This window comes from Pseudonaja textilis, chromosome 9 (genome assembly GCF_049901715.1).
Source record: "Pseudonaja textilis isolate UNSWEBS1 chromosome 9, rPseTex1.2, whole genome shotgun sequence".
NCBI lineage: Eukaryota > Metazoa > Chordata > Lepidosauria > Squamata > Elapidae > Pseudonaja > Pseudonaja textilis.
Window position 1 is genome coordinate 4,649,509 of NC_141998.1, and position 24,826 is coordinate 4,674,334.

The window sequence follows — 24,826 nt, forward strand, 5'->3', positions numbered from 1 at the left end:
TCCTTCCCCTTCTTGGCTCCCTTCCCCACGCCCGGGAAGCAGAGAAGCGCCCGGCCGCCACCCGAGGACCAGGACGCGGCACCGAAAGGGTTAAAAAAAAACACCCACCCACGCCCACCGCTTGCCCCGCCCTCTCGCTGTGACGTCGCATGCCCCGCCCCTCCTTCCCTCCTCCCACTCTCTCCCCTGCGCGAGTGACGTCGCCGCCGCCGCCGCTCCGTGACGTCACCTCCGGGAAGGAGGAGTCGAGCGCGCGAGCCTGCCTTGCGGCTTCCGGCGGAGGCGCGGGACCGGAAGGGGAACCATGAGTTGGTGAGTTAGTAGTGGTGGTGGTGGGGAGCGTCTCTTCCGTCTTTCGGCCGCGCTAGGGAGAAGCGGGGAGTGGGGGGGTCTGGCTGAGGAGTTCTGGGGGGTTAGAATATGGCGGCGTGCTTGTTTTCTGGCCCCCGGTGGAAGAGGCTGTGAGAAGCGGGGTGGGGGTCTTAAAAACGGGGTTAGGGAGAAGCTTCGGGGCGCCGGGTTTGCTCATTGGGGTGGGTGGCCGTAGAAAGGAGGAGGGAAGGAAGGAGCACGTCCACCTAAGGCAGGAGTCTCCAGCCTTGGGCCACTTTAAGACTTGTGGACTTCAACTCCCAGAATTCCTCAGCCAGCTTTGCTGGCTGAGGAATTCTGGGAGTTGAAGTCCACAAGTCTTAAAGTGGCCCAAGGCTGGAGACTCCTGGTCTAAGCCGTTGCAGGGACCCGCGGGGCGGTGGGCGTTTGCCATCCCTTTGCCAGTGAGGGGTTTCCAGCCTCTGTCCTTGCAGAGAAGGGCTGCTTGGCAGCAGGATTGGGCTCTAGTGGCCCTTGTTTACATTCATATTAAGGCAGCATCAGTTCAATTGAATAGAAGGCGAAGGAGGTGTGTTTGCGTTCTGTTTTTATAGTTATAATTGAACTATTATCGATACAGGACAATAAAAACAAGGATAAGCAGGCTGGAAAACAGCTTCTATCCCAGGGCAGTAACTCTATCGTATCCTACTGTATAGTACAACATGAATGCAATTTCAGGAGTTTTCAATTCAATGTATAGAATGGGAAGGATGTGTGTTTGTGTTTTATTTTTATAGTTACAATGTACATTGAAGGTGGCATTTAATTTCGTTGTACGAGGTGCAGTGACAACAAAATAAACTAAACTCTTATATAGACACAGGTTTATTAACTGGCAGGGATGGAAGAATTGTACCCGGTGTGCGTTTGTTTGCATGCAGAAGTTTTTAGGGATTGAGAAGTTGGTGCTCTTTGCAAGCTGGTCATTTTCCTAAGCGTTGGGAATTCATCTCCAGAGAAAATGGAGCTACTCAGGGTGCGTGTGGATGCTACATTTTCTAGATTCAAATGAGGTGGGGTCTCCCTGAAGGTGCAAGTATGGAGTTAGGAGGTGCTTCTGAATCCATCTCTCTCTCTGGGGTTTCCCAGACTGTTGCTTTTCCCAGTCTGTTATCAGCTTAGACTGCTAGATCACCTATACATCATAATAATTTTAAAACAATGTCATTGATAACATCTGGCTTGCTTCCTGAGATGCCATTTATATGAGTAGCCTTTGCATCTAAACTCCTTGGTTAGTAAAGAATTCAATTGCTGAGATGGTTTCTGGGTGATGTTACATCTGTAAGGAAATCATTTAACAAAACATCACTTTGTTTCTGGGGTAATATAAATGGTATCTTTAACCCCCTGCATGGCCTGGGCCTGGATTATTATCCAAGCAGCTTCCTCTGTTTGCTTGATGTTGGTCCTAAGGAGTTTCTTAAGCATTTACCTGCTGAATTCGAAGGGATTTTTTTTTTTTGTAAACAGCATAGACTAAAAATACTAAGTGGGCTTTGTATAAAAGTTTATGTCCCTGTTTGCATTTTACGAAATCATAATAGCTATTTTACTAAACTCGTTGAATTTGTTTTTGTTGTACGTTACTATGATTCAGTGTTTTATAGCAATGCATACTTCGCAAAAGAATCCCCGATCAAAAGATTTTGATGCTGCTGTTGCATTATAATATTCCATTTTACCCTTCCAGGGTGATTATTTTTTCCCCTCCATACAGCAATCTTTCATGCAAAAAAATACAAAATAATTATGTTATCCATATATCATGCTTTAAAAAGTTTGTCTAATCATGGTTTATTGCAGGGTTCTGTGGACTGGCCCCAGTCTGTGGCAAGACAAAAATTGGGCCGTGCAAACAAAGTGATTCCCCATCCACTTTGTGAAACCATGCCCACTCTGGTCTGTGGAAAAACCTCTCTCCAAGGAAACAGTCCCTGGTGTCCAAACGGTTGGGGCCACTGGTTTATTGTAAATTATCTTGACTGGCATAACATCCTTTATCAAAATGAAGCCCATATGATGCCTAAGTATAGTGTGAACCTAGTCTTCTCTAACTTAGTTATTTGACATCTGGAGGAGTAATTGCCACGGTCTGCGTGTAATCCTAAACTCAGGAAGATTGTTTTAATTCTATTAAAGTCAACTACAATTGTTATTCTTGTGGATTGATATTTGCATAGCGCCCAATATTGTCTATTTTACAGCAATTATCTTGGGCATGGGAAAACAGCCAGACCACGGGGTAAATGTTTAGATACAATTCCCATGGTATCTCCAAACTGGCATGCTGTCTGGACTAACTAACTTGAACTCCAAAACCACATGTTCTTGGCTCTTAAGTAAAGATTTTTCCTTTTACCTGCTACACATTTCTTCTACTTGTTGAATCTAAACATTATTGCACGTAGTGGACATACCTCTAGAGAGCATTCCTCCTCCTCCTCCTCCCCCAGTACTTTCTCAAGGAATTCCCCTTTTCTGGGGAATCACTGAATTTCATCCAGAAGTACTTTTGCTTGTATTTCCTTCTTTCCAGACCCAACCCTATATAAGCAGTATGGCCATTGCTTTCAATATATCACATTTTATCTCTATTTAATATTAGACTTACCCTTTATTCATTCTCCAGGAAATTCAAGAAACAGCTTATACCAGGCTCCCAGCAATCTGATCCCTAAATTACCTTGCATCCTGACAGATTGCAGACTGTTTACCTACCCCATTGGACCTTTCCTAACGTGTTTTCAGACTCTATGGCCTATACATTTTATATTTTAAGTGAATTGATCCATATTGAAACTGAAAGGAGATCATAAGTAAGCAATGTCATTTTCCCATTCAGAGAATAAACCAGTTTCTGTCTGTGTCATCTTCATTTGAAAGGCATGTCAGCATGAGGTCAGGAACAAATACTTGCTGACATTTCTTTGTTAAAAACACTTGGAGGTCACCAGGTTGTATAAACACAGTTTGCACAATTAACTCCCTTTATTTTCTGATCACTTCTTTCCTGGAAGTCCTTTAAAATTAGCGACAGTATTTTCCAGTTCTCAGATGAAGCAAGCTAAACGCAGTGGTGGCAAAGAACATGCAGAACTAACATTTAGCAGGCATTCATGGCTGGGTTCTGAGCTGTAATACGGAGTATTGGTTCTGGCATAGCACAGTGTGCAAACCCAACTGTTGTGATGAACTGCAATTTACAGTTTAGCATATGCGACTCCATCCAATTTGGGTTTATATATTAAGTCATGGTAAATACAATACAATACATTCATTGTATTAACACAACCATTAATCTGTATCACCACTCTTGTATCACCAGTTTCAATTCAGGTTCACCCGTTTCGAAGCCATTTGTCCTTTGACTTGTGCAGATATACGCAAAAGCATATGAACAATATTAATCTGATGTTGGCCTTTCATTGCTCCACCAGTTTGGGACACAACCAGATTTTCTAAAAATTTGTTATTTTAAAATTGAAGGTGTTTACTTAATAAGGACTATAACTGTATGGTTTCTAAGATCTTAGAAGTTCTTCAGAAGTTGTGGCTGCTCCATCGCTGGAGGTTTTTAAGAAGAGGCTGGACAGCCACTTGTCTGCAATGAGCAGGGGGGTGGACTAGAAGACCTCGAAAGTCCCTTCCACCTCTGTTATTCTGTTACCTATGGCAGTGATTCTTCAACTGGGGATAATTACTCCTCAAGGAGATAATTTGCACATATTCTGGAACTAATGGAACAAATTGTAATTACTTGTTTTAGCCACTGCTTAGACGCTTGTGTAAAATTACAGAATTCGGCAATTTGATATGGGGTGGTAATGTTGTTTGAGATTGGGAAAAGGGGTGACTAAGTCCCCAAGTTTAAGTATCATTGCTCTGTGGGTTAGCAGGCTACTTGAAAGTGGTGGAAATAAGGAAAACTGGAGATGAAATTTACTTTGTGTTCTTAACATGGCATTATTTTGAAAAGGGGTGGAAAATTCTATGTAAAAACTAAAAACCAAAATAGCTAAATAAAACTAAACTAACTAAATAGATTAGTGTTACAAATAAAACTCGCACACTTTTCTTAGTTTCTAGAAACCTCTCTCTTGTATACGGCATTAGAATCTGAACTGGGATTCTTTAACTTATCGTAGCAAAGTAGAGGATTTTAGCAGGTTCTAAGAGAGAAAGATCCACCTTCATGGAACCACCTCTCCTAAAATATCTCCACAAGTTCTGAGCAACCATACAAGGCATTTATTTCTTCAAAGCTGGTGGGGATCACTTCTCCTAGGCCTGACCATTTTTAACAAGACATCTGAAATATTCAAAGTGGCTTAGAAAGCTGAGAATTTTAACAGCGTTAGGGGGTTGGACTAGATTACCTACAAGGTCCCTTCTGTTATTCTAAGTTAATTTTATTTTTGTGAAGATACTTACCATTTTTCCAAACTATGTATTGCTGGTACTTAGCAGTTAAAAGATTTATGAATTCTTGATAGACTCGGGCAACACAACACTGTGTTGCTCCTCTTTCAGAAGTTCTGCTTCAACTGTGCTTGGTTTTCAAGCAAGATTTTGACATCCCCCTGCCTGGCTGTCACCTTTGTAGATTCATCCTGTGGATTGAAACAACCTGTCCCACCGCCCCTAATATTTTCAGTGTTTTCCCGCTTATTTGAAGTACTAAAAGTTTTCAGCTGACAAGTAAACTTGGCAATTGTCTTGTGTACATGGGAATGCTACTCTGCATACTGAAGGATTATTACTTCTTCAGTTTAGCACCTGGGTGCCTACCTTTGGCAACATTAAGACCTGTGGATTTCAACTTCCAGGATACCCATCAAGTCATGCTGGCTGGGGGATTCTGGGAGTTGAAGTTAAAGGTTGATAAAGTTGGACATCCCTGATTTGGAGCTTCTCTGTCTCACTAAAATCAGCATCTCTGACATTCCGAGAATTCCTTTGTCTGTTGGACACTGAATTTGACCTGATGTCCACTTCATTGCTCAGAGATGGGGGCCAGTAATTAATGCCTTTTGTGTGATCTAGCAAGGGTTCCCTATGTTCTGACCAAGGCTTCCTGAGGCAGTAACAATCACACGCTGTTCCTAAAACCTTGTTTTTATTTCAACAGCTGTGAATTATATTCATTCACAGCCCGTAATGAGTCCCAAACAGTTTATGATTAGTCCAACCGAAGTCTGCCAAAGTCCTTCGGGATAAATCTGATAAGCACCCACCTTTATCTCCCTTGAAAAGCTGCCAACGACTAAATTGCCAATTAGCTGTACAAAGTCAACACAGAGCTTCAGAGTTTAAACCGACCAGAATGAACAAAGTTGCTTCCTGCAAAGGCTCCTGTCCCTTTGCTCCTCCTTTATGTCTTATGGGAGGGGCCAGTCATCTCCAAGCCTTACTCCCAAGTCGCCCCTTTTGTCTTAACTGTTCTTGCCTTCTGGCAGCTCTGCACAAACGCACACTGGGAACAGGCTTCCCCTGTTCCTCTGCCTCACTGTTGTCAGATTCTGGAGGCTCCGGAGTTGACACATAGCTCCCAGATGGTCCTGGCCCAATCTCTGTGTCGGATGCAGATCCCTCATCCGAGCCCTCCCCAGACTCCAGGACTGGCCCATGTTCCTCCTCACTGTCCGACTCTGCCGCCAGCTTTGCAGGCCACTGTCGGACCACAACACCCTATTCTTTCCCAGTTCTTCATAACGGACCAGCTGAACAAACTAAAGGGCCTCGTCTGTGCTTTGCTAGTGTCACAGGCCAGGCAACATCCTTAGTGTGTTGCTTTTTAAGCAAAACTACAAAGCGAGAACAAATTGTTGGAAGAGGAACAAACACCACGTCTTTCTTTGATGTAATATTAAAATCTCATCTCAGGTTCCCTGGTTTTTTTTCAGCTGCTCCAGGCAAGCTGCATAGCCCAGAAAACTTGCAAAGATTTGTTTTTTCTCGCCGCGTACATTTATATACATCCACAACTAGACGGTGTTGTTTCTTTGTGTCATATATGTGGGTACTTGCATAATTTGTTTATGTTTTTGTCATGTTTATGTAGTGTATATTGGAGGTGGCGGCCCTTTGAGAGCCTTACGCAATGAAATTTCATTTTAACGTGTGCCGACGTCATAATAACGTTATTGTAAGTCTAAGCTTTTAGTTCCAGCGACCTAGAGAGGGATCACACAAAGGCGGTGTGCTGTGAGTAAGCACACAGAGCTTACTTGTGCTCCAAACACAGGCAGTAATTTTATTGTTTTAACTCGCCTACAGGTTTGTCTTTGCCCCACACAATTCTAATCTAGACGGGAGTGATGGCGGGACATATTTAAAGGAAACAGGGATTACAGGTAGTCCCCGGTTTACAACAAAAAAATTGGGTTCTGTTCTGAATTTCTATCACTAAGCAAGGCGAATTATGCCCAATTTTTTTAAAGTTTTATTGATTTTAACAACAAACAAAAACACATAAAACATAAAAACATCCTCCTCCTTCATAGATATACAGTATATCGGTTGGTTTACCACTTTTTTTTGTGCATCCATTTCCTAGTCGCCATTATAGTTATATTACATAATAACTCATCAATCAACAATTATATAACCTAATATCATTAGTGAACAATCATTTGACTATAATTTTGTTAATTCATACTTTAACGAGATAACTACAATTTACTTAATTTATTTTACAACGAATCATAAAATCATACCAAGTCTATCTTAATAAAATTTTATAAAAATATCAAAGAAAAAAGAAAAAAAAAGGAAGTATATATTCATTATATCCTAAGTTTCTAAATATTCTATTATTTAGAATATTTTATTATTCTATTATTTATCTATTATTTATGGCAGGACATATTTAAAGGAAACAGGGATTACAGGTAGTCCCCGGTTTACAACAAAAAATTGGGTTCTGTTCTGAATTTCTATCACTAAGCAAGGCGAATTTTATGAGGGCTTTTTGGCCACAGTCATTAAGTGAAATACTCCAGTTCAATGAATCGCGCGGTTAAGTGAATCCAGTTTCCCCCATTGACTTTGTTGGAAGCCAGCTGGGAACGCTGCAAATGGCTATCTCATGACCCTGAGACACTGCATCCATTGTAAATATATGCCAGTTGCCAGATGTCCAAGTTTTGATCTTGTGGCCATGGCGATGCTGTGATGGTTGTGAGTGCAAGGACCAGTTGTAAATTACATTTTTCCCTCGGCGCTGTTGAACTTTGAAAGGTTGCTAAATGAACAATTGCATGTCAAGGACGACCTGTACTTGGGTTTTGAACATTTCACATGATAATCCTGGTTTCTCAGAAGGGATTGCTGAATTACTGGGCGTGGAACTTTAAGGAACGACTCGTCCAGTGGCAAGTGCATACGATTTGCCTTTGAGGGAAAATGGCACTCATAATATTAAACATCCCTGCGTTTGTGTCTCCTTTATGGGTAAGGGGATATGGCAGACCTTTTGGTCGATGTGATTGGATGCTTTAAACCTGTAATAAAAGCAGATTTATACACCACTTCACAGTGCTTTACAGCAGTTTATAGAAGCAGTTTAAGGCGTTTTATAGAATCAGCCTCTTGCCCCCAGCAGTCTGGGTCCTCATTTTATCCATCTCGGAAGAATGGAAGGCTGAGTCAACCTGGAGCCGGTCAGGACCGAACTGCTGGCAGTCAGCAGAGTGAGCCTGTAATACTGCATTCAAAGCACTGGGAGGGAGGGAGGGAAGGAAGGAAGGAAGGAAGGAAAATAGCAATAGCATTTAAACTTCTATCCTACTTCACAGTGCTTTGCAGCCCTCTCTAAGTGGGTGAATCAGCCTATTGCCCCCAATAATCTGGGTCTTCATTTGACTGACCTCAGAAGGATGGAAGGCTGAGTCAGCCTTGAGCCGGTCAGGATCGAACTTCCTGGCTGTGGACAGAGTTATCCTGCAATACAGCACTTAAACCACTGCACTCCTTCCTTCCTTCCTTCCTTCCTTCCTTCCTTCCTTCCTTCCTTCCTCCCCTTCCCTTCCTTCCTTCCTTCCTTCCTTTCCTTCCTTCCTTCCTTCCTTCCTTCCTTCCTTCCTACCTTCCTCCTTTCCTTTCCTTTCCTTTCCTTTCCTTTCCTTTCCTTTCCTTCCCTTCTCTTTCCTTCCTTCCTTCCTTCCTTCCTTCCTTCCTTCCTTCCTTCCTTCACAATGGCACTTAGATTTATATACCGCTTCATTGTGCTTTCCAACCCTCTCTAAGTGGTTTAGAGTCGGCCTCTTGCACCCAACAGTCTGGCTCCTCATTTTACCCACCTCAGAAGAATGGAAGGCTAAATCAACCTTGAGCCGGTCAGGATCAAAGTGTAGGCAGTCATCAGAAGCAGCCTTCAGTACTGCGTTCTAATCACTGCCACCACGGCTCTTGATCTTGAGATATGAATTTGGTTTCCTTATATTTGTGTTTTTAAAAGCTTTTTCTCTCCATGGTTCGGTTATTTGATCTTCAGGTAGAGATTGATGGTGAAAGTGCTGGTTTAGGAGTAGGTTGTATAAAAAAGGTTGGTGTGTTAATTCTCCTATTGAATGATTTATGCCTGCTTGAAAGAGACTGCAAATTAACCATGTTAAACACAGGGATAGATCATTCCAATTGTATCAGGCAATATATATCCTTGCCAGAGATGACGAGTGATAGCCAAACATACTTGGAGGATGCCAGATTAAAGAAAATTGTACTCTGTAACCTCCTTTGGAGTGTAGATCTGGTTTTCTAATTGGAGAACTAAAGCTGGCCAACTTTTGTTGAAGCCCTGTGTGAACTTACATAGTACAATAATTTTATTCCTAGAATCCCACATATCAAATTAGAGCATGCCACAATAGATCATTTAAGGAAGTGATCTTGGCACACTTAAAAATAAATAAACAGGATATCACCTTGAATGAATGTCTGAAAGACCTACATATTATTTATGCATTCTTCAGTTCCAAATACAAATGTGAATTATTATTTTTTACGAAAAGATTATTTGATCTCATCCTTGAGAAATGAAATCCCCAAGGGCCAATGTTTATTTTAAGCATTACCCCACCCCCCAGCATTTAAATCAAGACTTGCTAAAAGCCCGAAGAATACCAATAAACCCGAAGGATATTTGCAATTGCAGTACACAACCCATTATAATAATGAAGTCGTTCTGAGCGCTGCAATGCAAAAAAAATAATTGTTCTAATAGTTACGATAATACAGGAGGGACGGGAAGTGCCTCAAATCACTTGTCAAGCATCTGAATTTTGATCATGTGACCATGGGGATCCTGCAAATGGACCTAAGTGTGAAAAAAAGGTAATAAATCACTTTTTTTCAGTGCCATAACTTCGAATAGTTACTAAACAGATGGTTGTAAACCAAAGACTACCTGTATTTGGTTTGAATGGCCCTCGATCCATTCAAAACCACTAAGGAAGCCAGACGAAAGAGCTTAATTTGACTCCATGACAAACATTTGTTACTATGCAGAATTTCTTCACACTTATAGTTTTATATCTGTTTCAAGCATCACAATTTTTGTGAAACCAAGAATGGATTGCCTTGCACATAACAGGATCCGGATCTTGAACCTGCTTAAGGCACAGAATGGGCAACTCACTTGGGCCAACTCACCATGGCCAAATCGTCATGGCCAAATCGTCATGGCCAACTCGCTTGGGCTAACTCATCATGGCCAATTCACTAGGGCCAACCCACCATGGCCAATTCACCATGGCCAACTCACCATGGTCAACTTACCATGGCCAAATCGTCATGGCCAATTCACTTGGGCCAACTCACCATGGCCAAATTGTCATGGCCAACTCGCTTGGGCTAACTCACCATAGCCAAATCGTCATGGCCAATTCACTTGGGCCAACTCACCATGGCCAAATTGTTGTGGCCAATTTGCCATGGCCAACTTGCTTGGGCCACCTCACCATGGCCAACTCAGTTGGGCCAACTCACCACGGCCAACTTGCCGCAGGACAACTTGCCATGAGACAATTGAACAATTCAATTTCATTATTTAAAATAAATAATAATTTAATTTCTGTCATTCACGTTTCATTTTCTCTCTCCTTTTGCAACCGTTCTTCAGTGATTCTTTTCCACCGTTCCTTTGATATTAGTGTAACTCTTTTCCCACGGCAAGTTGCCCTTCAGCAAGTTAGCCATGGCTAGTTGCCTGTGGCAAGTTAGCTGTGGCAAGTTAATTGTCGTAGACCCGTCAGAGCATGCTGATGAAGCCAGAGCAGAAGACAAAACTGTAATCGTGATCAACAGAAGAGAGGCAACCTAACCTTGGAGACAAAGTTACAGTCATACAGTCACAAGTGGGAGGGAATGGGTGATAAGGAGTGATGAGAAGATTAATAGTAATAGTAATGCAGACTTTGTAAATAGTTGGACAGTGTTGAGGGAATTATTTGTTTAGTAGAGTGATGGCTTTCGGGAAAAAAACTGTCCTTGTGTCTAGTTGTTCTGGTGTGCAGCGCTCTATAGCGTCGTTTTGAGGGAAGGAGTTGAAACAGTTTATGTCTGGGATGTGAGGGGTCTGTAAGTATTTTCACAGCCCTCTTTTTGACTCATGCAGGTCCTCAATGGAAGGCAGGTTGGTACTAATAGTTTTTTCTGCAGCCCTAATTACTCTCTGGAGTCTGTGTCTGTCCTGTTGGGTTGCAGAACCAAACCAGACAGTTATAGAGGTGCAGGTGACAGACTCCATCATTCCTCTGTAGTATCAGCAGCTCCTTGGGCAGTTTGAGCTTCCTGAGTTGGCGCAGAAAGAACATTCATTGTTGTGCTTTTTTGATGACGTTTTTGATGTCACCCAAAGCAGGAGATCCTGTACCATTCCAAGTGGCTGTCCCAGTCTCTTAAAAGCCTCCTGTGATGGAGAATCCCCAGCTGTTTTAAATCTGCGATGATTGGCAGAGAGAGAGAGAGAGAGAGAGGCCGCTTGGTATCTTCAGCTGGTGATTTGAGGAATGACCTCGAATGTCCTGGAGCCCTTGGAGCGCCGCGTTCACAAAACAAGAGCATTCTTGGGAGGCATGGAGCAGATCTCAGGAAATGCGTTTCATTGAAAAAGAAGGGGTCATTGTCAGAAGCGCTGCTTTTTAACGATGGGCCATTCTTGCCTTCTCCCCGGCTGCGGATTGCGCGTCAGTTCTTGTGCACACGGTGGCTTCCTTTTTTTTTTTTTTTGTACGTGAATGCCAGCGGGATCACATATTGCAGAGTTTTGTCAGTGTGTAAAAGCACACAATCGCCCTCAGTTTGGTTTGTCAATAGCTGGCAGGGACTGCCTTGACTGCAAACGGTTCCCCATTCATGCCGGGAGATACACGCTGCCACTTGTTGAATGAATTGTCTCATTCATGGAGCACCGGAATGCCCTACGTCTTCCCGATGGGGAAAGGGTCCTCATGACGTACAGACATGACCTGGGGAAGGTCAGTCCCCTCGGCCAGAGAGGCAGCAAACTCCAAAGCCAACAAGGCGCTTAAGCCATGAAACTGAAGGGTGGGGAGGTAGCCTCTATTGTCCACTCTTCTTCTGTTCCTCAAATGTCACTATAGAAAGAAAGAAAAAAAGGCCTTGCTTTTTCTAGCGCTTTGTATTTTGGAGCGCTGCGCAAAAGAAGAACGAATGAACTTCGCTTCCTGTGTTCAATCCCCAATATTTTCTTTCCGTGGGAGATTCACCGCGGCTTAAGTTTAATCTGTGTGTGCTGCCTTCTTCCAACATTTGCTTCACATCCAGCAAAGTTTTGCACCTCAGAATCCTATCTAAAAAAATTCTGGCATGGAATACTCCAAATATCTAGGCATTGTTCCTAACTATTTCTCTTTATTTGGTCTGGTTCCTGTTTGTTTGTTTCCATTTGTAAATATTGGTACCGGAGAAATAGCAAACAAAGCAAAAGCATGGGAAAACAAAAGAACAGGTGAAGGAAACTGATAATAATCGGATGTTTTTTTAAGATTTTAAAAATGCCCAGAGTTTAAAATTAAAACAATGGTTTTTAGCTGAGCTTCTAAAGAGCATTGATGTGGTTCACGTTTTGTGCTAAGCTATAAAATGTTCAGTTGAATTTGGCTTAATACGCTGTGTTAATTGGCCAGGCGGTGTATAACCGTGATTTTAGAAGTGTTCTATTGGCAAGAAATGTTTGCGATTTGGAAGTCGCCAGAGTTGAGCTTACGATGTTATGAAGTTGTGATTCGTTCCTTAGAGTATTGTTGGAGAAACTGTGGTTTGAGACGAACATGAATTCAAATTTGTCTAAGGAGATTCTCAGCCTCCAAGTCTTGGTTGTCCCAAAGGTGCTTTTTCAAGAGGCAACTGGTACTTCCTTGCTTTTCTTTCTTCTCATCCAAAAAGTTCTGACTGGATGGTGGGGAAGGGAAGAATTGATATTCCTTGCAGATAGTTGGTCATTTGCATCCTTTTAGGGGGCCATTGAAGCCACTTGGAAGTTTACCTGTGTCCTTAGTCACCTGAGTGGTGCTCCTGGTTTCTGTAGTCTGCAGATTTTTTTCTCTGGAAATCCCTTCCTATTCCCACACCACTCAAAGGGTGTTCATCCCAAATTGCCTAGCTAAAAGTGTGTAGAGATTCTCCATCCTCCAGGTCATGGTTGTCCCAAAGGTGCTTTTTCAGGAGGCAACTGGACTTTCTTGGTTTTTTTTCTTTTGAAAACATTTCACTTCTCATCCAAGAAGCTTCTTCATCTCTGACTGGATGGTGGGGAATGGAAGGATTTATGCTCCTTGCAGACAGCTGGTCATTTGCATCCTTTTAGGAAGTTGTTGAGGCCACTTGGAGGTTTCTCTGTGTCCTCAGGGTCACCTGGGCAGTACTGATGGAGCCTTCTTGGAACTGCTGAAAGGATTGTATTGTAGCCTGGAAAGGATGATGTCCCATCCTTTCCCCTCTGTTGAGAAGGGGCTGTTCAATTTTGACACAGATGGCCTCTTGGACCCCTCTTTCAAACCAGCGGTCCTCTCTGTCCAAAAATGTGGACTTTGCTGTCCTCAAAAGAGTGACCCTTGTCTTTGAAATGCAGATGGATTGCTGAATGTTGCCCTGATGGGTTTGTTCTATAGGAAAACAAATTGTTGGCATTTGACAAGCCTCCTTAGGGGGGGAACATTTCAAAAACAGCCACCCCACCCCACCCCGTTTGAAAATGGCTTCTGTTCTTACTGTCAGTGGTGTCATCTCTATCAACCAACTGTCTTACTTGTTCAGTTTAGCCAGCTGAAAAACGGGATCGAGAATTGCTTCACATGCTGGATTAAGGTTTAATTAATGCCTGCAAGAGCACTTGATTGCAATTAGTAGATGGGTGTAACTGCCCTGAGATGCAGATCAATTCTCCTCCCTTACCGCCCTTCCTCCTAAGATTTTCATCATCATCATCATTCTCATAAAAGACCTCCTATAGCCCGGCCTGTTACAGAGACGTACATGGAGAATTGGTCTGGCTTTAAGAACATGGTGCATTTCTTTGGCAGGAATCCATTCTGATCAGGATGAATAAAGTTATTTAAGTATCTTTTGAGCCTTTCCGCCAAGATTGAAGCAAAGATTTTATAGTCTGCATTCAGTAAAGAAATAGGTCTATAGTTCTTAATTTGTAATGGATCGGCCCCTTCTTTTGGAATAAGTGTAATATAAGCTTCTGGGCATGTTTTAGGTATTTTCTTATTTAACATAACTTCATTCATGACTTCTAACAGTGGAGTGCTCAACGATTCTTCTTTATGTTGTATGTTTTATGTGGTTTTGTTTGTTGTTAAAATAAAAAAGTTTTTTTTTTAAAAAAAGAACATGGTGCATTTCTTGCACCCATGCCAAGGGTTTTAATGCTTTTGTCTCTAATGTTCGGCTACCTTATTATACTGGGAGAGAGAGTGAGAGATGCTTGCTCCTGAAGGACAAACTCTGGATCTGAAGATACATAAACCGTTTTGAAAAGGTGTTGAGTCTAGAGCAGGGATCAGCAACCTAAAACACTTGAAGAGCCATTTGGACCCGTTGCCCACAGAAAAGAAAACACCGGTAGCCACAAAACCCTTACCGTGCCCGACTATTTCCTGAGTGGTCACAAAACTAGCATATGGACTTGAATCAAACATTCTGTTTTCTTCTGAAACTTTTCTTTTCTTGGATTTATCCCTGGTTGCTGTCAACATATAAAACATTCCTATGCCTGTTTTAGTAGTTGCCATAAAAAGAGGGGAAGGGGAGGAAGGAAATCTGGAAGAGTAGTTGAAAGCAAAAGTACATTCCAACTCTTCTCTTTAAAAGATTGTAACTAAAATACCAGAGCTTTTGCCCGGGAAAATATTTAATTGGAGAACGTGAATGATGACATCCAGCCCGTTGAACGTGCTCAATTGGAGAATCTGATTGATGACACACCCGGGGGGGAGGGGAGGAAACAGGGTCACAGGGGATTGTAAATTACACATGCCAGAGTTGGCTGCATACAGGGCAGTGCCAGTATGTCTCCTCTAATGAATCCTTCGAAGTCTTTTTGAAGTTTAGCTCAAGAATCATGATTTCATTAGACTGATTGCCGGAATCCTGACAGCTGGCCTACCAGGGGTCAAAAAGCTCAATAAATCGTGTGCTGGCGGGTGTCGCACATTGGCGATTGTGATGAGTATTTTGAGCAACAGGGAGCTGCAGCAGAGGGATGAAAGGGCCATAAGTGGCTCCAGAGCTGCGGGTTGCTGACCCCTGCTCTCCAGAGTATCTCACAAGTAGAAAACAAAGGGTTAGCACTAGTCGATGTACTTTTGTTGTATTAAGTATCTGGCAGCTGAATCCTGTGAATCAACCACCAGGAGCCAAAAGGCTAAAATCTGGTTCCGCTCCCTGCAAACAATCAAGCTAATTCTTCCTTTGTCAATATGAAAGGAAAATAACAGGAATGGCTTCCCTACCTCCTTTAGGAGTCTATGGGTAATGTCTCTCCATTCCCACAGGTAATAATGTCCTGCGGCCGATGAAATTAATTCTAAGCCAGGCGTGTAATTTGCCTTGCTTTCTTGATATTGTAGGCTTGGTATCTTTTTAGAAAAGTGACCTGGCCAGTTTCAAAAAGTCATTTAGATTCATTGGAAGAACTTATTCTGTTCTGGTGATCAGCTCCCTCATAGCTGCTGTCCAAGAAAATAGCCTGTTCCTTGATATTTCCCTGGGTGAATTCCAACACTAAATTGCTCTACCAGATGTCTTCTCCTTCTCGTTCCTCTTCCTCTTCTAATTGATTTTCTATTAAATACATTTCTTAGTGCTTAATAAGCATCGTGTTGTCTAGGTATTGAATTTGCTTAACAATACAGATTGGGTTCTTAATCTCCACCTCTTTTTTCCCCGTTTGATAATATTCTACATCCTCTTTCCGTTTAAATTTTCAACGTCAACCTATCAATTTCTGTACAATCTGGTATCTTTTTGACCAGAGGTCTCCAACCTTGCCAACTTTGAAGACGTGTGGACTTCAAGTCGCAGAATTCTTCCTCTAGTCATGTTAGCTCAGGAATTCTGGGAGTTGGAAGTCCACAAGTCTTCAAAGTTGCCAAGTTTGAAGACCCTTGATCTACTGAATTCCCCTCCATGTACTGAAGCTGGATCCAGATTTTGGGGCAGTGAGAATGCCAGTTTCCATGTAGGCTTAGGACACATTATTATTTTATATTTTTACTTTCCCATGCAAAAATTCAAAGAAACACACAGAGTGACCAGCATTTACATACATAGAAGGTGTAGATCAGGGGTCTCCAGTCTTGGCAACTTTAAGACCCAGAATTCTTCCTCCAGTCATGTTAGCTCAGGAATTCTGGGAGTTGAAGTCCACAAGTCTTTATGTTGCCAAGTTTGGGGGCTCCTGTTCTTGATCATTTCTTCACCTCGCGGTATATCTTCATTTTTCCAGTACTGGGCAAAAATAATCCAGGGAGCATTGCTTTTTTTAAGGTGGGGATTCGTTTGTGTGGGTTTCTGGTGTTTTGCTTTCTAAGATTTTGATGTTCTCTTGTCCCGAGCCCTTGACTCTGAATGCTAACCTCGTTGCTTCCATTTCCCGCTTTCCACTCCAGTGGAGAGGCACTTTAAAAAAAATAATAAAACAATTTGCTTTTAGCGTTTCAAAGCGCCAGTTGCAGCCTGAGCATGGGGGAACCTACAAGGAGAGTATAGCTTCTGCAGCGAAAAGGGGCTGTTACTCTTTCTGTCACTTGCTCTACAAGTATCTAATAGCAGTGCAAAGTAATTTGAGTTTCCTGGAGTTATGAAATAAGTGCATTTAAAGCAAATATTCAACCTGGATTAATTCTGTAGCTTTCTACCTCCAGTAGGCAAAGTTGAAAGCTCTTTTAAAAAATAAAAAATAAAATAAAATAAAAGGCAGCAGGAATCAAGCTGAAAAAAAAGTGGAGACAAGGAGAGTTTTTAAGCACCGCAATGGTGGGGATTTTTTATGCCTCCACAATGGCTGCTGTATTTACTCTGGCAATAAAGCCAAAAATGCATACTGTGAATGTAGCTGTATTATATAAAGGCCTGTTCATGTAGCTCATTAATCAATAATTGGCTTTCATATTCCGTGGCTTGGTCTTTATCCTAGAGACCAGCGGGCAAGTTCTTATATAAACTGGAATGAATACTTGGCATTAATTTTAAGATCAGAGGTATGTATATGGACAACAAGCATTCAAACACACACTCATGCAACGCTTTTTCAAAGAACAACATCTGGAATTCTCGATTTGTTTTGATCAGAGTAGTTTTCCTTCCCACTTCTATGTATTCCCAAATAAATATGTGCAGGAAAGCTATTTTGCATCTGCCCGTGAATTCTGAATGCGACTTCCCCCATGGGGTTATCGGCTCTTTAGGACCTGAATGTAGATATTTCTTTCTCTCACCTGGATATTTTTGGCTAGAAAACTAAACGAGACGGAATATTTCACCTGCAAAGTTTGTAGAATCGCCCTTGATAAATGAGCTATCACATCGTTGAGCCTCATCAGATTAGGAGGGCAACCCCAAGAACCACCGGACGCCATCATTATTGGGGGGGTGGGGTGTCCTTGGTGGTCTCTGAGCTTGTTTGTTTTTCTTTCCTGCAAACGTTTCAGTACCCAAACTAGGTAAGATCGTCAGCACCAAGAAATCCCTGTTCATTGCAACTCTTTTTAAATTCACCTTCATTTCGTATTATGTTCAAGATAATGCTTGAGACCAAATAAGAATCCTCTATATTATGGCCTAGAAGGAAATCCCAGATAATTTCGTGTAGCTTTACTTCTAAAGATGCTCATGTGTGTTCAGGTTACAAAACTTGTATCCCGTTTTCCCCAAAATACAACCTACTCTGAAAGTAAGTCCTAGCTTGATTTTTGCATGGGTGCCCAATATAAGCCCTACCCCCCCCCCCAAAAAAAATAAGCCCTTGGCTTTCCTGAAGGTCTCTAGCTTATTACAAGGCTCTGGATCGATCCAGAGCTCTGTTATCAGCTGCAGAGGCCTCCAGGAAAGCCTTGCTGGCTGCAGAAGAAGTTCCTGAAAGCCGCTGACAGTGAAAAGGAGGCCAACAGCGATGCACACAAGTGAGGTTAGTCAGTGGATGACTTCCCCCGAAAATAAGACCTGGTGCCTTAAATTGGTGGCCAAACAAAAAAAAAGACAGGCTCCTATTTTTGGGGAAACACAGTGATAGGAGTTAAGCAGTTGTAAAAAGCGATACAATTATGTTCAATTATGTCATTATATTCTGGCCTTTAGTATGTTGGTTAAAGGAGCTCCAGTAGGAGAGACCATAATACAAAGATTTTCAGAAACAAAGTGTGGGTCTAGCTATTATCCCCTTTCATATTATCTAGACCAATTCTAGGTCCAGGTATATTGGAGATAAAAGAAGAGATTGGAAATTCTGTACAGTGCTGGTTATATCCATTTCCCTTAATATTTTTAAAAGAGGAATGAAATCAACAAAACTGACCTTCTAGTTGTCTATCATTTGCTCAGGATGCCACAAGTTGACCACCTAGTTGTCTATCATTTGCTCAGGATGCCACAAATTGAAACTACTAGACAGCCCCTCTTCTTTCCCATATGGAAAAGAGAAATAAAATCACCAATGTTATTTGTAATGATAAAAAAAAAAAAAAAACGTGGGTCATCATTTTGCTTTCTTGTTTCCAAACAGGGACTGTAAAGTTACTCCCCTACTGTTTGAACGTGGTTATTTTTGTAGAAAAGTCAGCTAAAACAGCCCTGCAGATTTCTGCTTTCCCACATGCCCAGAATGAGTAATTTTCCTTTGACGGTTGAATACAATATCATTAGGGCCTCTTTCCCCACCCCCCCTTTTAATGACCAATTTGCAATAATTGGCTGGTTATTCAAATAGTGTTTGAATAGCCATAAAGGAAGAGGAACCCTCCTGACCGCAACAATCTGGCATAATAATTAACACACACTCGATTCACCTGAAATCAAGTTAAATAACAGATTATTCCACAATGGTTGGCTAGGGATCTCCTTTGCTAGAACACCATCTCTTCCCAGTTTTCATCTTTAAAATCCTGCCCTTTTTTTTAATTTTCCTTCTTCTTTTATTTTTTTGCATACAGTGTGTCAGATATCTTCTTTTATTAAGATATTTCTATACCATCTGACAGATTTTTCCCCTCTCCAGATGGCATACAACATATTTTACCCCATTAAAAATGCAAACACATAAAACAATGCAAAGTTAAAATATAGTAAAACATAGAAATTGCCTAAACTGGCGGGCTGTGAGCCGTAAGTCTGGCCTCTTCTTCCATGAGTTGTCAAATGTCACGATAAATGAATCTCTTTTATCAGATGATACATCATCAGCATTTTTATTTTTTGATGAGGGAGGGAAAGAGATTTTGGAAAGATTTCTACTTTCTCAACAATTATAAGGTTTTTTTTAAAAAAAGAATATTAATAATGAGATTGCATTGTTAGTGTGGATCTCTCTATCAGAGGACCTTCTGGACTTAAAGTTTGCAGAAACATTTAGCAAAATCCTCAGAGATAGAATCTGCCCCCACTTTCTTCTAAGTGAATTAGGGTTAGGACGGAGCACGTTCATGGGTGAGAAAAAGGTAATGGACTTCTTTTGGGGGAAGTGAACGAGGGAGGACCTAGATGAAGAACATCACTGGTTAGATGTCTCAAAAAGGAGCCTGTTTTGTTCTGTGGCCAACTTTGCCCATTGGCAAATTAATGCTGCCTGATTTAAGCCTTTCAGCTGACTTCCCTTCTCAAAGCAGCCTAGGTGGTGGAGAATTTAGATTGGCACTTCTGTCAGAATTAGCAGTTTGTGGCCTACTTCAATAATTATTTCCTCTGGTGCTTTCTCTGGTTGCTATATAAGGACGAGGAGTAGAATGGGGGTGGCTTAATGCAGTTTCCATGGACACCACGAAACACGGCGGGCGAGAAACCCAGAAGGAATGGGGAATCTTGATTTCCACCATCTTCTGGTTTCCACTTTCTGCCCCAAAATAGTCCCCCCCCCACCCAAAAAAGGGGGTTGGCCCCCATGAACTCACTCTTCAGACGGGCAGCCTCAAGCAACCACCAACAAGATTTATGATATAGGAGGAAGAGGCTGCCTAACATGCAAAAATTCAAATAATTTTCCAAAGCATTTTGGGCTTTTTATATGCGGCAAAGCTGTTGATAAAAGAGAAGGAGGCTTAGCTTTCATTTTATCTTTGAAGTCTGTGGGTGAGGAATGGGCCTGTCTTGTATTCTTGGTCTCTAGTCCTCACCTGCCAAATTCTAGAAATTTTCACTCTGTCCGGCCAGCCAGCGGACAGATAGGAATGAGGAAGAGAAGAGCGGCGTAAAATTCCCTTTGATCTCCCAGAACTTCCTTTGAACTGGTCTGGATAATGGTTGTGTATCTTTAGTCAGGCTGGAGTAGGCTAGCGAAATGTGTAGGGCAGGAATGGGCATTTTATTTTCCCAAAGAGAACACCGGAGAAACTAGGTCTGTTATAGTGGGCCGAACCAAGAGGCTGAACTTAATTCCTACTCACTTATGTGAATGGCGTACACTTATTTACATTTGATTTCTGATTTCCGATTGACTTCGCACAGGAGGGACATGGACAGCCAAAGATCCAAATGTGGCCCCCGGGGCCATAAAATGCACAGGTCTTGTGTAATACAGAGGTCCCCGATCCCCAGACCATGGCCAATTATCGGTCTGGCAGGTGAGAACACATGCCCATAGCTACACTTGTATGTGTCGTCATTCCAACACCCATAGAAAACAGAACTCCAAGGTAGGCAAATTCCTCAAAGAACAATTTATTGGAGATATCATATTGGCACAAGAGGTGGAAAACCGACTCTGAAAGTTCCCGTGGCTTTCACCTAATTAAAAAGTAAACGTTTTCTCCTTTCCCCCCTAGTCACTGGTCACACTGTCCAATCAAGGTGCCGGATGGTTGCTTGGTTACTTCATTCCTCCTCTGGCCAGCTACCTGTGAGGATGTCCTTGGTTGCCACAGGAAAGCGTTATTGTTTTGGGTACAAAGCCCCATATAGCTATTTCCCCCCCTCTCCGTCCCTTCTTCTGCTTTGTGGCAACTCTGAAGCCTACAAGATGGCCTCAGCCACGCTCACTTCAGGGTTGACAGTATGAGCACTGTGGGCATGTGTGCCCGCCTCTCATGCAATGGAGCTGCACACGTGTGTTTATCTGCCACTCACTGTGATGACCTGGGGTGTGGCACAAAGGCGACACTGATAATCAGTAGGAGTCCCTTTATTAGCTCCAACTTTGCCCCCAATGTCCAGGTTACCTTCTGGGCTGGAGAAAAATTCTCCCAGGAACAGCCTTTGGCTGCAGAGAATCAAGTCCAAAATGTGTTCAACCAAAAAATGTAACTAAAAGTCCAATCAATGCAAAAGGAGGTAATTAGTCCGGCAGGGCAGGAGCAAGAATTTCAGGTGTGAAGGCACGGCAATAACTTAACACATTTGGGAAGATGCCAGGAACGCAGATAACCAAAGTTAACACAAGATAAACTCACATTTGCTCCCAGCAGCTTTTGCACTCAGCATGCATTTTTTTTAAACTCTCTTCCCAACTGCGGCTAATGAAGGGAATCAGGACCCTTTCCTCTCCCATAAGCCACGCAACCCACATTGCTCCCTTCTCCGTTCCTCCCTGCATGCCCTAGGATGAAGAGCGGGTGGGCCTGGGTCTTCTTTTGAACTCCTCCCTGTTCTACCTCTCCCCTGCTCTGCCCACTTTGCCCTTCCCCAGTTTCCTCCACAGCCACACTCCCACTTCCTGTCAGCTCTTCATCTTCCTCCTCGGATTCAGACTCTGACAGGGGCATGACACTCGCTTGGAACCGTCCCTTCTCCTCCCCACTCCTGCTGGGCTGCAAAGCCCGAAAGGTTGCGGACCGTGGGTAATAACACACAGAAAAAACTAGTTACAGCCTAATTCAATCTTTTCTTTCCAACGCTCCGTTTTTTCATGATCATAGCATCCTAAATACAGGTGGGGTACAGGTGTTTGAGGGCCCTCCTGTCTTAAGAGCCCAGGGTGGAGCCGGCTGGATGAAGCCAAAATCCTTGCTTCTGGCCACTATCAAGAAGCCATCGAAAGTCTTGAAAGCCATACTTGCCTGCAGTTGTACCTAACCCTGAAGGTGCAATTTCACTATTGTAGTTAATGGTTAACAAGCATAAGAATTTGGGCCAGGATCAACTCGAGATCCTATCTGAACCCAGCAACGTGTTTCCCACTATGAAAAACAGCGCATTAACAGTAGCATGTATTTTTTTTTCCGTTCTTCCCTAGCAACTGGTACTGAGGGGTATACTGCTCTGAACAGAGAGGCGTCCAAGTTTTTCTTCCCACATTTCATTAGGCATCTTGAATATTCATAGCGTAGAAAGAGGGTGTACAAATCAAATGAATAGATTAAATATTTAGAGCCCATGGGAAGGGTAGCTTCCTCTTCCCTAAAACCATTTCTCTTTGTCCTCCCCCACATGTCGCGTGTCAATGGTTTCTGCCACTTTATTACGTACTACAGGTAGCCCCCCCCCACTTAATGACCAAAAATGAGCCCAACCTTTCGGTTGCTAAGTGAAACATTTGTTGAGGGGATTGGCCCCATTTTACGACCCCTTTCTTGCCATGGTTGTTAAGTGAATCACTCCACCTGTTAAATTGATAACACCGTTGTTAAGTGAATCTGGCTTCCCCGTCTTCTTTGCTGATTAAGGTCGCAAAGGAGGATCCCGTGACACTAGGACACTGCAACCGTGGTAAATACAAGACAGTTGTCAAGCATCTGAATTTTGACTACATGACCCCAGGGTTGGCAGAGAGGTCATAAGTGTGAAAACCGGTCAAAAGTCGCTTTTTTCAGTGCCACGGTCACCAAGTCCACTGTCGTAAGTTGGGGACTGTCTGTAAATGGAAGCATATGTAGCCTTGAAAGGCCATACTGTGATTCCCTGAAAATAAGACCCTGTCGTCTTCTTTTTTTTGCCACCCAAAATAGGCACCAGGTCTTATTTTGAGGGGATGTCATCCACTGACTAACCTCTCTTGCGTCTGTCGCCCCCAGCCTCCTTTTTGCTGTCAGGGGCCTTCAGGAACTTTCTGCAGCTGGCAAGGATTTCCTGAAGGCCTTTGCAGCTGATAACAGAGCTCTGGATCGATCCATAGCTTTGTTATCAGTTACAGAGGCCTTCAGGAAAGCCTTGCCAGCTGCAGAAGAAATGAGACGGCGGGGCAGGTGTCGAGGTGTGCGAGACCTGGCTACAACTGTCCAAAAGTAAGTAGTAGGGCAGCTCCACCCCACACCCACCCCATTCCCACCCTAGCTTTAATTTTTACCTGTGCACTCTGGAGTGGGTAGTATCTTAATTAGGGCTTATTTTGGGGTAGGGCTTATATTGGGCTCACATGTAAAAATCAAGCTAGGACTTACTTTCAGGGTAGGTCATTTTCAGGAAAACAAAATGCATTTTGCCAAACCTTTAAAGCAGCTGCTTCCTTTGGAAGGCTGCTGTAGCTTCTTTCAGAGGCTGTCCTTGGCTGTCGGTATGCATGGGAACTTAGAAGCTTTGATTGTAGTCCTGGGTGAAGGGTCTCTGGCACACCTATACATTCAGCTCTGGGTGGCCTTCAGGGCAATTCTAGCAAGCTTCTGAAGGACACACACAGCTGCTTGCACACTTCGAGAACAATTGGTCCTGTGTCATAGCTTGCTCACTCTCAAGCACCCATTTTCTGTGCTTTGCACAGCCCTGGTTTAGTTTAGTTTACTTCATTCTCATTGCACCTCGTACAACGAAATTAAATGCCATCTTCATTGTACAATTCTTATTTATTTATTTAGTGTATGGCAAAACAAAAAAATCCACCCGATTTTTGAATCAGGTCAACAGAATCGGTGCGAAAAGATTCCCTTTCTTGATGGCCTTATTACTGAATGTTTGGGTAAAATTGATTTTCCTTAAGACCACTTTTAAGATTAAAACCAAACTCTGTGAACTTAATTGCAATCATTTTGTACCCTGAATTTAACTGTACTATGGTTTTGGCCATCTTAAAGATAAGATAATCTTTATTGTCACTTTTCACTATGAGCGCACATTAAAAATGAAATTCTGTTGCCTGCTCTCAAAAGGAAGTATATATATTTATCCATACCCATACATAGCACATACATATACACATGCTGTATACATGCATATACCGTGCTTCCCTGAAAATAAGACCTGGTCTTATTTTCTTTTGGGCCCTAAAATAAGCACCAGGTCTTATTTGGGGGGATGTCTTAACTCTCTTACTGTAGGACCACTGCAGCTAGGCCTCCCATGCCCTGGCACCTGTTGTGCCACTGCCTGACTTTTGCGGCCTCCCATGGCCAGATGCTGCATGGCTCATTGTGCTAGTGCTGCCGCTTGCGGCAAGAGGCTCTGTGTGGTGTGTGGTGCCATTGCACGAATGAGCAGTGGCACCGACGCCATGAGCCTCATGGCATCCTGACACAGGCAGTGGCAACGGGGCGATGTGCATCTGTCTGCGAGCAACTGGAAGGAGCCACAGAAGAAGTCAGGAAACGATGCAACAGGTGTCAAGGTGTGGGAGGCCTGGCTGCACCAGGTGCTGGGCACATAGGGCAGATCTACCCCCCCCAGCTTGATTTTTACGCATGCCCTTCGCCCCACCTTGTACAAAGCAGATGGTGGACAGGGCATAACTAGGTCTTATAATTGGGGTAGGTCTTCTATTTGATGCAGGCATGAAAATTGGGCTAGGGCTTGTTTTCAGAGTAGGTTGTATTTTTGGGGAAACACGGCACATATGTACACATACACA

General features: G+C 42.8%; 1 protein-coding gene across 2 annotated transcripts in view; it reads left to right on the forward strand.

Moving 5' to 3' along the window:
• The first annotated feature begins 268 nt into the window (after positions 1–268).
• The window catches only part of BIN3 (bridging integrator 3), a 118,387-nt gene continuing 93,829 nt past the window's right edge, over positions 269–24,826 (forward strand). For both annotated transcript variants that reach the window (XM_087938683.1, XM_087938684.1), the window contains exon 1: positions 269–312. In XM_087938683.1, the coding sequence (XP_087794809.1) occupies positions 305–312 (8 nt within the window). In that variant the 5' untranslated portion in view covers positions 269–304. The remainder of the gene's footprint in view (positions 313–24,826) is intronic.